A 14,721-nucleotide genomic window follows, 5' to 3' on the forward strand; every position below is an offset into this window, starting at 1 on the left:
CTCTCTCTCCTTCTCTCTCTCTATATATACAGAGAAAAATAATAATATATAATAAATAATATATTATATAATGTATAATTACATATCACATATAATATATAATAAATAATATAGTGATAATATTATAATAAATTACATTAAAATGTATAATTATATTATATATTATATAATATAATTTTATATATAATATATATTTTATATGATATAATATTATTTTTATATATAATATAATATTATTATATAATTTCTGAGAATTGAATCCATGATCTCTCTGTCTCTCTCTGATTATCACTAATACATAAATGGGATGGACAGACGCCTCCATATGACATGGGTTTGTTACACAGTCACACAAAATGTGTGAGCAAATACGTGTATATGCTTAGATGCGTGTCTGAAAGTGCACCGAGGTTTTTCATCCTTTTTCATCCTCTTGCAAATGTGTAATGTTACATAGCATATAACCTTTTTATGAACTTGAGCAGAGTACTCTGAGGTATATTTTGGCAACCCATAGAGGTGCTGATTAGGCTGTGCTATAAATTATCCAAGATGGTTATTTTTTTTTTCCCAGAGGGAGTAATTACAGAGTGAAAATAATATGAAAGGCAAAAGATCATGCACCATGTATTCCAAGATTCTAGGAGTTATGACCTTCGTTAATCTTATTTAGATAAAAGTGCATTTTTTTCCTAAATAGTAAACTGACTCCTTCTATCCAGTTGAGGCTGTTAGTCAAAGATTAACATCTTAATTCGTACCCTTTAAAGTTTCTCCCAAATGTTCTTCAAATCTATAAAGAAGGCCAATTCTCATAAAAAAAAAACAGGTAAATGAAGGTTCATATGCAATTATTATTATTTAAAGATGATAATACCTAATAATTCATGGGCTGTTGGCTCTCAGCTTTCAGAATTCTTTTTTTTCTTTTTTCTTTTTTTAGCTTTCAGAATTCTTAAAGGTAATTCTATATGTTAGATGCCTTTGTAAGCGGTATTTGCATTTTTGTTAGAATTAGTATTTAGAGGAAGGATTTCTGATATTTTTCTTATTTTAGGATAATTCAATCTATTTCTTCCCGTGGTTAATTACACAATACTAAAAAATGTGACACATAAAGTTATTATGTTGAATTAAAGTTACAACGGTCCATGTGAATGTAGAGTTTATGGTAAACTCAAAAATTAATAAAACACTTAAGCATTAAATGTATACTAGGCCCTTTAAAAGGACCCTGGTCCCAAAGATCTTGGTTTCTGTAAAATTGTTTAATTTCTGGCAAGACTGTTTTTGATATTCTTTGTGATCTTTATTATCAGAGGCATCTAAAAGTCATTGACTTAGTCTCCATTTATCCTAATTCTAATTTCCTCTCCTGTTAATCCCATAATTCTCTCACTAAAATATCACCTTTTACGCACACACACACACGCACACACACACACAAAGGTTTTATTTTCCAAATTGCTAGTACTTTATTCATTCTCTTTATTGATTTATCTATTGATGGCAACTTGAGTCGTTTCTGTATCTCGGCCTTGTGAATAATCCTACAATGAACATGGTAATGTAGACATTTCTTGGAGATTCTAATTTCAGTTCTTTGAGATATGTACCCAGCAGTAGAATTGCTGGATCCTAAAGTAGTTCTATTTTTGTTTGTTTGTTTGTTTGTTTGTTTTTTGAGGAAGCTCCAAACTTTTTTATAGCTGCTGCACCATTTTACCTCCCCAGCAACAGTATACAGGTTTCCAATTTCTCCACAAGACCACTAATATTTTTTTATCTTTTGTGTTTTGATAATAGTCATTCCACCAGGTATGAGATGATCCCTAAATGTAGTTTCGATTTTCATATCCTTGATAATTAATGATGTTGAACATCTTCTTTATACAATTCTTGGCGATTTGGAGGTCTTCGTTGGAGAAATGTCTTAAATCTTTTGCCAGTTTTATAATTGGGCTTATTTATTTATTTTTTATTTACTTTTTGCTATTGACTTTAAATACTTTATATATTATGGAGATGAACCCCTTATCAGATTTATGGTTTGCAAGTATATTCTCCCATTCTTAGGATCCCTTTTCATTCTGTTGATTATCTCCTATGCAGTACAGTAGTTTTTTAGTTTGGTATAGATCCACCATCCATTTTTGCTTTTGGTGCCTGATTTTTTTTTTTAAGATTATATTTATTTATTCATGAGGGAGGCAGAGAGAGAGAGAGAGAGAAAGAGAGAGAGAGAGAGAAAGGCAGAGACACAGGCAGAGGGAGAAGCAGGCTCCAGGCACGGAGCCCGACGTGGGACTCGATCCTGAGACCACGGATCATGCCCCGAGCCAGAGGCAGGTGCTCAACCACTGAGCCACCCAGTCATCCCACAATGCCTGAGTTTTTGATGTCACATCCAAAAAACAATTGCAAGCTAATGTCAAGAAGATTTTCCCTATGTTTTCTTTTAGGAATTTTATATTTTCAAGCCTTGCATTTAAGTTGTTTCATTTTGAGTTTTTTTTTTCTTATATATATATATATATATATATATATATATACATACTGTAATGTAGAGGTCCAATTTCAGGTTTTGTTTTTTGTTGTTGTTGTTGTTTTGTTTTGTTTTGTTTTTTTTTGCATATACATATCCACTTTTCCCAATACCATTTGATGAAGAAACTGTTTTTCCCATTGTTTACTCTTGAAACTCTTACCAACGTTCAACTGCCCTTGTAAGGTTGGGTTTACTTCTGGGCTCTCTATTCTGTTCCATTGGGCCATATGTCTGTCTGTATACTGTTTTAATTACTGTAGCCTTGTAATATATTTTAAAATCAGGAAGCTTGAAGCTTCTAGTTTTGTTCTTTTTTTCTCAAATGTTTCATTAATTCTGCATCTTTTGTAGTTCCATATTCTGAGATATTATGTCTATTTCAGTGAAAAAGCACTGTTGGAATTGTGATTGCAATGCATAGCATCGACCTAGTCGATGGCTTTAAGTAGTATGGGTCTTTTAACAATATTAAGTCTTTCAATCCTTAAACATAGGATGTCTTTCCTTTATTCGTATCGCCTTTAATTTCTTTCATCAATATTTTGCATTTTTCTAGCACAGAGTCACTTCACCTCATGGGTTAAGTTTCTTTATTTAGTGTGTTATTCTTTTTAATGCTATTGCAAGCTGGACTGTTCTCTGGATTTCCTTTTTGGATGGTTTATTAGTGTAAAGAGACACAGCTGATTTTTGTATTTTGATTTTGTATCCCATAACTCTACTGAATTTGTTTATTCTAATACTATTTTTTTTGAGTCTTTAAGGATTTCTACCTATAAGATCTTCACATCTACTAACAGATAATATTGCTTCTTCCTCTGTAACTGGATTCCTCTTTTTTTTTTTTTTTTTTTTGTCTTTCTAATTTCTCTGGGTAGAACTTCCCAGTACTGTTCTGATTAGAAGTGGAAATATTGGGCATTCTTGTCTTCATCCAGATCTTAGAAGGAAGCTTTTTAATTTTTCATCATTGGGTATGATTTTTAAGTTATGAGCTTATGGGATCCCTGGGTGGCGCAGCGGTTTAGCGCCTGCCTTTGGCCCAGGGTGCGATCCTGGAGACCCAGGATCGAATCCCACGTCGGGCTCCCGGTGCATGGAACCTGCTTCTCCCTCTGCCTGTGTCTCTGCCTCTCTCTGTCTCTCTCTCTGTGACCATCATAAATTAAAAAAAAAAAAAAAAAAAAAAAAAGTTATGAGCTTATTGTTATGGGCTTTATTATGTTTAGGTACCATTCTTCTATACCTATTTTTAAATAAATAAATATGAATATATTTAAATATATATAAATATATACTTGGCATATATTTTGGTATTTTATATATGTAAAATAGATATATAAATACATAATATAATATAATATAATATAATATAATATATATATATTTGGTATGTGTTTTCTTGAGGAACCTCACCATATTTATTCTTCTGGAATTTATAGCATTTTCTAGTGTCTGGCTCTTGATTCAGTCCTTGGAAGTTCTAAAAATATCCTAAATGTCTTTTGATTTATAAATAAATCTTATCAGCTATTTCCAGTTATTAGGTGACATTTTTTTAAAAGATTTTATGTATTTATTCATGAGAGACATAGAAAGAGAGAGAGAGAAAGAGAAAGAGAGAGTCAGAGACACAGGCAGAGGGAGAAGCAGGCTCCATGCAGGGAGCCTGACATGGGACTCAATCCCAGGTCTCCAGGATCACGCCCTGGGCCAAAGCTGGGGCTAAACTGCTGAGCCACCCAGGCTACCCATTAGGTGACATGTTAAATGCAATTTACAACTCAAAAATTTTCACCTTTATGGAAGTGTGTAAGTTGAAATACTAATATGCTCTTATTTGTCTAATGGGGCATAATGAATAGGAAAGACATAATATACTTGCAATTCTTATAATGTACCCATAAGTATTAGTATCCTCTTCCAGGGGTATGGTTTCTCTTATAAGATGGGACCTAGACGTTTTCTGGGACGTGAGTCATTTACGACCAACTTACACAGTTTTTTGCAACTTTCTTTGTAAAAACAACCGACTTTGTAACATTACCACCAAAATAATTCTGTGTTTTGCTTATTTGTCTCTGTGAACTGAGACTTCTTTTGTTTACAAATGTGTTATCAGCTGAGAGTCCTTTGGGAGGTTTACAAATTTGTGGAAAGTTGAGCTGCAACTTAGAGACCTTAACAACCAGAAACTTGGCATCCTATCCTTTCTACTTCAGGAATAAAAAAAGGAGAGATATGTTGTAATTTATTCTCTCTCTCTCTCTCTCTCTCTCTCTCTCTCTCTCTCTCCTTTACAGAACAATGTCCTATTTTATACATAACTGCCTGGGAACATTTTGATAATGACAGAGATTCTAAAAGTTATGGCTTTTTTCCTGATATTAAATTTGTGCCCTGAGATTAGGTACTTCAACATGAATTCTGGAAATATGACTCTCGTCAGAAGCCCCTTCCAACATTTCATAGCTTTGCCACCAAAGAGAGACTCAAGTTCTTTCCTAGTTCCAGTTCCAAAATTATGGGGAAATTACTCTCTTTGGATCATTGTGAATCAACTGCCTACCCTTTCACAAATCAACTTCAAGCAGAAAGGTGGAGTCTTGTAGAAATTGGGCCTCACACCCTTCAGAGGTCAATTAAATATATCAAGATGGGTAGAATGTTTAGCAATATGACAAATCCTGATAAAAATACATGATTAAGGTTAAGGGAACATGTGTTTCTCAGAGGAGGTCTACCCAGGAAATGCTAAGTTCGTGAGGACTGGTGAAGTAAAAATTAATGTCAGGTAACATCACAAATGTTCATCACAGAGAACTGAGAAAATCTCTGTTGAGTAATGAATCAACACAGATATATAAATCAATTTTTAGTATCCAGTATAGCACTTTAAAACATACAATTGCATCTTTAGAAGAAAATTGAGTAATCCATATATGTACCAGGTATATTAATTTAAAAAATATTATCATACCATATCTAACAAAATATTGGATTAAGAAATTATTTTCATGCAGGTTCCACATTCACTTATCTATATAGTCTAATTGTATCCATGCATAGTGTTAAATCACCATTCATTTAGTCTTGGTTGAAACTCTTATACAATTACACTTTGATTCAAGGTTCCTGCTACTTGTGTTTTTATTTGAGATTTTCTATGGCAAATAAATTGTTTTAATAGATATGTTCCTAATTTGTCAGTAGAACACTTGGTAATGAACATTTATGCTTCTTAATATGTATTTCACAACTTTCTATAAGGGAAGATTTAGGAGCTCTCTCTGGATTTAGTATCAGAACAAACTGATTTTTTTTTTAAATTGTTCAATGTAGACATATAGTATCAGGACATGCTGAAAAATATATTTCTGCATATGAGGTCTTGAGATTTATATAATCAACAGTTTTTTTTAATATATATAGTCTAAAAATTAACTCAAACACAAATACTACATCATCTTATGAAGTCATTATATTTATCTTTCTCATTCTATAATTTTGTCATTATTTTTTATTAATTTTATTTTTTTAATTTTTAAATAAATTTATTTTTTATTGGTGTTCAATTTGTCAACATACAGAATAACACCCAGTGCTCATCCCGTCAAGTGCTCCCCTCAGTGCCCATCACCCAGTCACCCCCACCCCCCACCCACCTACCCTTCCACCACCCCTAGTTTGTTTCCCAGAGTTAGGAGTCTTTCATATTCTGTCTCCCTTTCTGATATTTCCCACTTATTTTTTCTCCTTTCCCCTTTATTCCCTTTCACTATTTTTTATATTCCCCAAGTGAATGAGACCATATAATGTTTGTCCTTCTCCGATTGACTTATTTCACTCAGCATAATACCCTCCAGTTCCATCCATGTCGAAGCAAATGGTGGGTATTTGTCTTTTCTAATGGCTGTGGAATATTCCATTGTATACATAGACCACATCTTCTTTTTATTACTTTTAATAATTCTATTTTATTTATGACTTTATTATATAAAACCACTTCAAAATGTTTCCAGAAGCTGATCTAGAATACATGTTAATTAAGTGCATAAATACATTTACTGTCTCTTTTTGTCAGGAACCTATACATTTTACTAAACTTAAGTTTGTTGATTGGAATAATAATCATATTTACAAATATGCTATATTCTTTTATCTATTATCGATTTGAATTTTAAATTTTGAATATCAAGTTTTTGAACTCATATTTTTAATTTCACATGCTTCTTGGAAGGAGAAATGCGTTGGGTATTACACTAATACTTAAGTAATTTAGTTTTTGCTCAATATAAGAATGCAAATTTGCTCTCCCTTATCTTTTTTTCTATTGCTGAGGGATGTAGAGCTAATAAAATACTTTATATTAAGATATCTACAATTTTTTTTCATGTAGGTTATTTTACATATATTTTAAAGTTTATGTTAGTCTAGTATTTCACTACTGATCAATTTACTAGTATTTAAAAATTGAAAGCACATCCATTTTATATACTACTTAATATGATGTTCATTTGAATGAGTGGTCTAAACATTTTCATGTATTTTTCTTGTAAAACTATTTTTTGTGAACTATACTATCATCAAATAATTTTAATATGAAATCTTTTTCAGAGCATTATCAACTGTATGTTCCTGAATCAGCTCAAGTTGGTTCAGCTGTTGGGAAAATCAAAGCAAATGATGCAGACACTGGTTCAAATGCTGACATGACTTACTCCATCATTAATGGTGATGGTATTGGAATATTCTCCATATCCACTGACAAAGAGACCAGAGAAGGGATCCTTTCTTTAAAAAAGGTAAAAAGAACATACTTTTCTCTGATTTAGGCAATTTATCCACTTTTCCATGAATGATCTATGTTGGTATGAATAATCCATATTGTCAGCCCACTAAAATGATAAAATATTTCCTTTTTTATTGGCTATGTCTACTATTTTGGAGCTGCTCTTAGAAAAAAAAATATATATATATATATATTTTGTGGGAAGATCTAACGTAGAGTATACCATGAATGTGCCCACCATTTTTGTTTTCAGATAACAGCTTTATCATGATTGCCAGTTCTGTTAGTGCCATTCCTCTATGTTGTATTAACCTAAGTAACATTAAGAGTTTTTCTAACTAGCGTAAAAATCTTTATCATGTTAGCTAACACTCACTGGGAAACAATGTTTTGTTTGACAATCATGGATTCATCAATATAGCTTTAGTGAAACTATTAACTGACCCTGACTCTTTTTTATTGTGAAGAATTTGTTAGTGGACTAAATCTATCTATCTTTTTTTTTTATTTTAGGAGTACAATATTTTTATGACCTTATAAAAATGAAATGGAACATAGAAAATTATCAACAAGGGATTTAAATATGTCTCCTACTGCAGTGTGCCTTAAATGTTGAATAATTTCAGCTTGGAAATCTAGTAACATTCAGATCCCTGGGCTTTACTTTTTTTTTTTCTCAGTAAGACTGAAGTGGGCCTGAAGAATTGGCCTTTTTTTAACAAAAACTCCAGATGATTCTACTGTAGAATATATTCAAAATACAGGCTGAGAAATTTTATTCTGATGTGCTCCTGTCGATGTTGAAACAATCTGTCATCTATCTATCATCTATCTACACAATTATTTACTTGTGTGTTTTGTATATATTTTCCTATTTGATCTATATAAAATTGTATTAATTCTTCTAATATCATTTTATGTTGATTACAATTGAGGCTTAACTTGTTTTTTAGTTCCTTCAAAAGGGACCTGCAAAGTAGATTTTAGAGGGTGTACATAGTTACAGAACAGTAGTCATCACTAACCTATGAAAAATATTGATGTCTTCACCTAAAATACTTCTCATTTTAATCTTTCTTTCCTGAAATTTTAATGAGAAATGTTATAAAACAAATAAATGAGAGGGGCACCTGGGTAGCTTCATAGGTTTAGCATCTGGCTTTGGCTCAGGTCCTGATCTCAGGGTCCTGGGATGGAGCCTCATGCTCACTGGGGAGTCTGCTTGTCCCTCTCCCTCTGCTCATGCTCTCTCTCTCTCTCTTTTTTTCTCTCTCTCTCTCAAATAAATAAATAAATAATAAATAAATAAATAAATAAAATCTTAAAAAATAAAACCAAAAACAAATAAACGAGAACATTATAAAATTAGGATTTTAATTATAAGTGGAGAGACTGAATGTGTTTCTATGCAGATGACTAAAAGGTCAGTAGAGAAAAAAACTGAGCAAAGGAAAGAAAAGATAATTGACATCAAAAGACAGATTAGGGTAGAGATAACCCTGAATAGGATTTGGTCATAAGTGAAAAAGAATAACCCATGATGATCTTATTCCTTCCCTGAGAATCAAACAAGAGTGCGAAGTAAATGGTTGCAGATAAGTTTGTAATGCTCCAGCTGGTGTGGGGAAGTGGGAGAGGGGAGCAGCTCTTGCCTATTGAGCACTATGGTCTTTATAAAGTAGGAAGTTACAGCATATTTGCAAAAAGTTAGGGTGATGGATGGTTTGACTACACGAAGGATCTGAAATGCAAGTATATATCATGGGATTAAGAACAATGGGGATTTTAACATCCCACATGGCCTCAATTAATTTGATGATGTCTGTAAAAAACAAAGGCAAAACAGCTTATGTGCATATGTATGAACATATATTTAATTATCATACAATCATTATTTTCAAGATGAGAATTGTTTCAATTGTGTAAATGGTAGTGCAATATACTCAAAATAATCTCCACAATTAACAAGTTCAAATTTATCTTCCACTGTTTTTCCATGAATTATGTCTTAATCCAATTTGCACTTCTTCCAAAATGCATTCCTGTTTGCATCCATCTAACTTTTCAGTCCTTCAGATTAAGATTATTAATCTGAGTGACTTTATTTTGCTACATATCGTGCGTTGCAAATAATTGCAATTTGAAGAATACACTATGCGACTCAGTGCATTTTAACTTTTAAGAGGTGGCAGGAAATGGATCAAACAGTCCTTTAAAATCTGTCCTTTACTTCATCTCTGAGGCAGCTCACCTTAGGCAGCAAGGCACGACTGCTAATCTCCCCAAAGATCAAACTCAGCACTGCTTTCTAAATCGGCTTGCGGAGCACCTGCTCATTCCTGTCCTTATAATTCCTTTATCAGAAAATTGCCAAGTTGAAGTCACCGGTCCATGGTGAGGTACATTGTAAATACACTCTGATAACTTTCATTCATTGTTTAATGGAGCCTGACTGGGTGGAAATGGTGGAAAAAAAGATAAGGATGAATGCAAGTTGATGCACTCATTCCTCTGGTAGGAACCTCTGTTCCTGGGAATGTGGGCTTCTCAGATTCTCTTCTGTGGCCTCCATGTAAATGTTCACTCTTTATAGGACTCATTCCATTTGTTTTCTTTTCAATTCAAGGATCCAACCCTATTGGCTCTCCTGACTCTCAGCAAATATCATCTGTACTATCATTTTCTTTCTTCAAGTGTGTTTAAATACATAGACGGTGTCTCTTATCTTAAGCCCGTACACTGAAGTTTGGTCTTCAAGTCAGTGAAGAGTAGTGGGAAATACGATCCTTACTGTCGGAGGAAATACAACGTTTGGTCCTGCTGTAGAGACACTTACAGCATTAGTTCAAGTCTTTGAATCTGCTCTTTTCTTATTTAAGTGCTTTACAAGATAATTACTGAAAAAAATGGATAAAATAGGATGAAAGTTTTGATCTAAGCTGTGTTTGCCTAAATATTACAATGATTCCTCAACTTCTACTTTTCTTCCTGTCTTGCTTTTTCCTCTATTTGCACCAAATTTTAATTATACTTTTCAGACCACTCCATGTAGTTATTATCGTGCCCTCCTTTTTCTTAATGTTATCTAATTCACTGATAGGTATACAAAAATATTCTGTGTATATGAATTTTGCCACATAATGCATGTTATCATTCATGTGTTTGGTAATCTTCTCTTTCCTTCTTCTCTAAAAGACTTTTTTCAAAGTTCAAGTTTAATATTATCTTTGTAGTTTCATGTTTCTAGGTGTGTTTCAGTCACAAATATCCTTCTTTGGATTATCTTTTCTATTTTGTGAATTGGAGTAAGCATTTCACTAACTTCTCACTGTAGAAAATATAGTAATTCTATATCCCTCTTAAATCTACTATATCTGATAGAGTAGGAAGGCCTCATTCTAATTAATTCACTGTGAATGCACTGATAATTCCCTTGGATATATATCTACCCATGCAATAAGTGTATCTCTATCTAGCTAAATAATTTTGCAACGAAAAGCCTTATGCTTTTTTAATCTTCATACTATTCAGTGTGTAAAAAGATCACCATAGTTTTATTTAACAATGATTTGAAATGGACCACAACATAAACATAAAAACTTATAGAAGCATTCTTTTAAAGTTTAAATTAATCCTATGAGAAAAAAAATGAAATATGTTTAATTATAACCATACTAGGTCTATTCCAAATAACCACATTTCTGGTTGTTTAGTGGATTATGTTTATTGATTTTTTTTCTTGATTATATCTTTGCCTTGCATTGACTGATAAAGTAAGAATCAGATTGTTCCTTGCCATTGGATTTTTAAAGTTTGGAGCTCTGAGCCACAAAGCACAATAAATTAACACATCCCAACCTATTGCGAATGCCCATAGAAACAAACACATGGACACACTTTGATTTCAAGAAGAAACAGGTTTCTGGAGCACCTGGGTGGTGACGTCAGTTAAGTATCATACTGGACTATTGGTTTCTGCTCAGATCATGATTTTGAGGTCTTGGGAGTGAGCCTCACATTGGGGCTCCACACCCAGCGTGGAGTCTGCTTAAGACTTTCTCTCCCTCTGTCCCTCCTCCCCATTGCTTGCTCTCTCTCTCTCTCTCTCTCAAAAAAAAAAGAAAAAATTTATATATATATATATATATATATATATATATATATATCTTTTAAGAAGAAGAAGAAATAAGTTTCTAATTCTACTAATATTGATAAAACCTGACCATTAAAAATAATAATAATAATAAATAAAAATAAATAAAATAAATATAAAAAACCCTGACCATTCACTAGGAATTTTATTATCAAAAAATTCAGGGACACCTCGGTGGCTCAGCAGTTGAGCAACTGCCTTCAGCTCAGGGCGTAATTGAGTCCCACATCAGGCTCCTGCATGGAGCCTGCTTCTCCCTCTGCCTGTGTCTCTGCCTCTTCTCTCTCTGTATGTCATGAATAAATAAATACATCTTAAAAAAAATTCATTCAAGCCACTATTTTTATTCTGGGAAATAGTTCCACTTCAACCAGGAGCTAAGAGAGGATTCCACATTTCAATTCAGTGAAATCTATCACTATATTTGAAATGACTTTTGTCAGGGGACTGCTTTGAGGCAACTTTGTTCTTACTATTTGTACAGAGGTATGGCCATGAAATGATAGATATCAGCTGAAACTACTTTGGATGTTAATTGTTTCTTACACATATATTTCTGTAATATAATTTAGTACATTAGTTGGAAATTGATAATCTATTGAAACATCTTGATGAGTTAAGCTATTCATATCCATAGACCATTGGCAAGTTTTCATATGTGTGGGCATTTGGAAATACACCTATGTATATGTTTGTATGAAATATATACATATTTTATATATAGTCTGATATATAAACATACTTTATAATATAGTATAATATATAAATATACTTTGTATATATTACAGAGTATATGTGTATTTGTTATTTGAAATTAAAATGTCCCATTTATTCTTGCAGTTTTCAAATGACAGTAAGCAAACATGTAGTATTTGTTTGTATCGATATCCTTGGAATTATAAACATTGAATGAGCATGACACTCTTCCACACAGAGAAATTTATAACAAGAAAGCTTGTACATGGGTTCTATACTCCACAGAATGTGTACCATCCAAGAAAGATCTCTGACAAGAACCACAAGACATGGCATAATAAGAAAAACTAACTGAAGAAACAGTATTCAAATCCATACCATTTTTCTTATGTTTTGCCAAAATATTGTCATTTTAAAAACTTTTTTTGGTAATTAAAAATTAATAATAATATCAGTTACTATTCCAAGATTTGGCCACTTTTTGGCATTACTGAAATGACATTTGCAGTTATGAAACTACAGATATTGATTCCATTATTATCCTCCCATTCTGCATGAAAGAATGAAAGAGCAATTTAGCAATTTGACCAAGGTGAGATCATAAGGAGTCTCTTGTTACTATAAAGAGAAAGAAAGAAAAAAAAGAAAGAAATAAGGAGGGATCCCTGGGTGGCGCAGCGGTTTGGCGCCTGCCTTTGGCCCAGGGCTCGATCCTGGAGACCTGGGATCGAATCCCACATCAGGCTCCCGGTGCATGGAGCCTGCTTCTCCCTCTGCCTGTGTCTCTGCCTCTCTCTCTCTCTCTGTGACTATCATAAATAAATAAATTAAAAAAAAATAACTGTAAAGAAAGAAATAAGGAAAGAAAGAAAGAAAGAAAGAAAGAAAGAAAGAAAGAAAGAAAGAAAAAGAAAGAAAGAAAGAAAGAAGAAAGAAAGAAGAAAGAAAGAAAGAAAGAAAGAAAGAAAGAAAGATGAAAGGAAGAAAGAAAGAGAAAGAAAGAAAGAAAGAAGAAAGAGAAAGAAAGAAAGAAAGAAAGAAAGAAAGAAAGAAGAAAGAAAGAAAGAAAGAAGAAAGAAAGAAAGAAAGAAAGAAGAAAGAAAGAAAGAAAGAAAGAAAGAAAGAAAGAAAGAAAGAAAAGAAAAAATAATTTTACAAGCTTCTTGAACTCCAAGAATTGATTCAGAGCAACTTGACTGAATGCTGTTTTCAGTATCTTTCTACTTATGGTTGTGTAATTCCTGAGGAAGAATATACCAGTGCGATTTAATGAATAGTAGACGTGATTAATGAGAAACAATTAAAAAGTCCCAAATATGTAGAGCTGGCAGGAAAATGATTGATGGGAATGAGAACTATCTCCAGTAATGTGAAATATGTTAATATTAAAGAGAAAAAAGTATTTTATAAGTTAGAGAGAGCAATGATATGTAAAAGTAATTACTAGGAATAATAGGATGAAATTAAGAAACTAAAATTTAAAATGAAAATTGGAGTCAACTCATTGACAGTGAACTGCATTAGGATAGTGAGCAGTAATTAAAGAAAAGCAAGAGAAGCCCCAGTGGCTGGAGAAGTTAAAATTATACCAGAATAAGCCCTTCTAGAGGCACAGAAGAAATAGAGGATTTTCTATGAAAAGCATTTAAGTTTCTTAGCTCTGTGAGGTTTTGAATTAAGGAAAAGGATGAAGGCACTCAGAGTTCTGGTAGCCAGAATTAATGAAATTTTAATTAATGAAGTTATTGATTCATTTTCAGTGTTATAACAAATACTTAAAAAGATACAGGAACATTATATGCCACTAAATATCTGTTCATCTTCAGCCACCAAACTGGAACCCTCTATTAGACTATTTATGTGCTAAAGATTTCAGGCCGCATATAGCATAGCGCTCCGGGGCCTATAGAGAGTCCCACTGCCCGAGATCAAATCCACGTGTGCCACTTATTGATTGTTGTTCCTGGGCAAGTTTAACTTTTCTGCGCCTTGATTTTCTCACTTGTAAATAGGAAAAAATATTAATAACTCGTGGAAACGTTGTGATGATTAAATGAGTTAATATATGTTAATTGTTTAGGTTGCACTTAAGTGTCAGCTACTCATATTTTGGAAATAATTCAGAATTTTTCATCCTTTGAATGTAAACCATGTAATAGCACTTTTCTGTTCTCTAAATAGCACTATATTTGAGGTTGAGGAAGAGCTATTAATCACCCACCATGTACTAGGAATTAGGCCAGATACCTGAAATATGAAGATGAATGAGATAATATTCTTTCTCTTAGAGAAAACGGAGTAGATGTGAAACATTATTATAATACAAGATGTCAAATGCTGATAGTATGGGTTTACTTAAATTGTTATGAGCTCACAGATAAGAGGGCCAATTCTTCAAAGATGAAAGAGGGTCAGGGAAAACTTTGTGTGGGAAATTACTTTTAGGTCTGCATGGAGCAGTATGTAGCAGATACTAAGTAAAATAAATGTGAGACAAGGGCTTTTTATTTAACTGCATTGTCCTTCAAGTGT

General features: G+C 32.8%; 1 protein-coding gene across 33 annotated transcripts in view; it reads left to right on the forward strand.

The window, feature by feature from the left end:
- CDH18 (cadherin 18) overlaps positions 1-14,721 on the forward strand; it is a 948,807-nt gene that overhangs the window by 853,140 nt on the left and 80,946 nt on the right. For all 33 annotated transcript variants that reach the window (XM_072757177.1, XM_072757194.1, XM_072757200.1 and 30 more), the window contains one exon: positions 7,166-7,353. In XM_072757177.1, the coding sequence (XP_072613278.1) occupies positions 7,166-7,353 (188 nt within the window). The remainder of the gene's footprint in view (positions 1-7,165; positions 7,354-14,721) is intronic.

The sequence above is a fragment of the Vulpes vulpes genome, chromosome 4 (assembly GCF_048418805.1).
Source record: "Vulpes vulpes isolate BD-2025 chromosome 4, VulVul3, whole genome shotgun sequence".
In the NCBI taxonomy this organism is placed as follows: Eukaryota; Metazoa; Chordata; class Mammalia; order Carnivora; family Canidae; genus Vulpes; species Vulpes vulpes.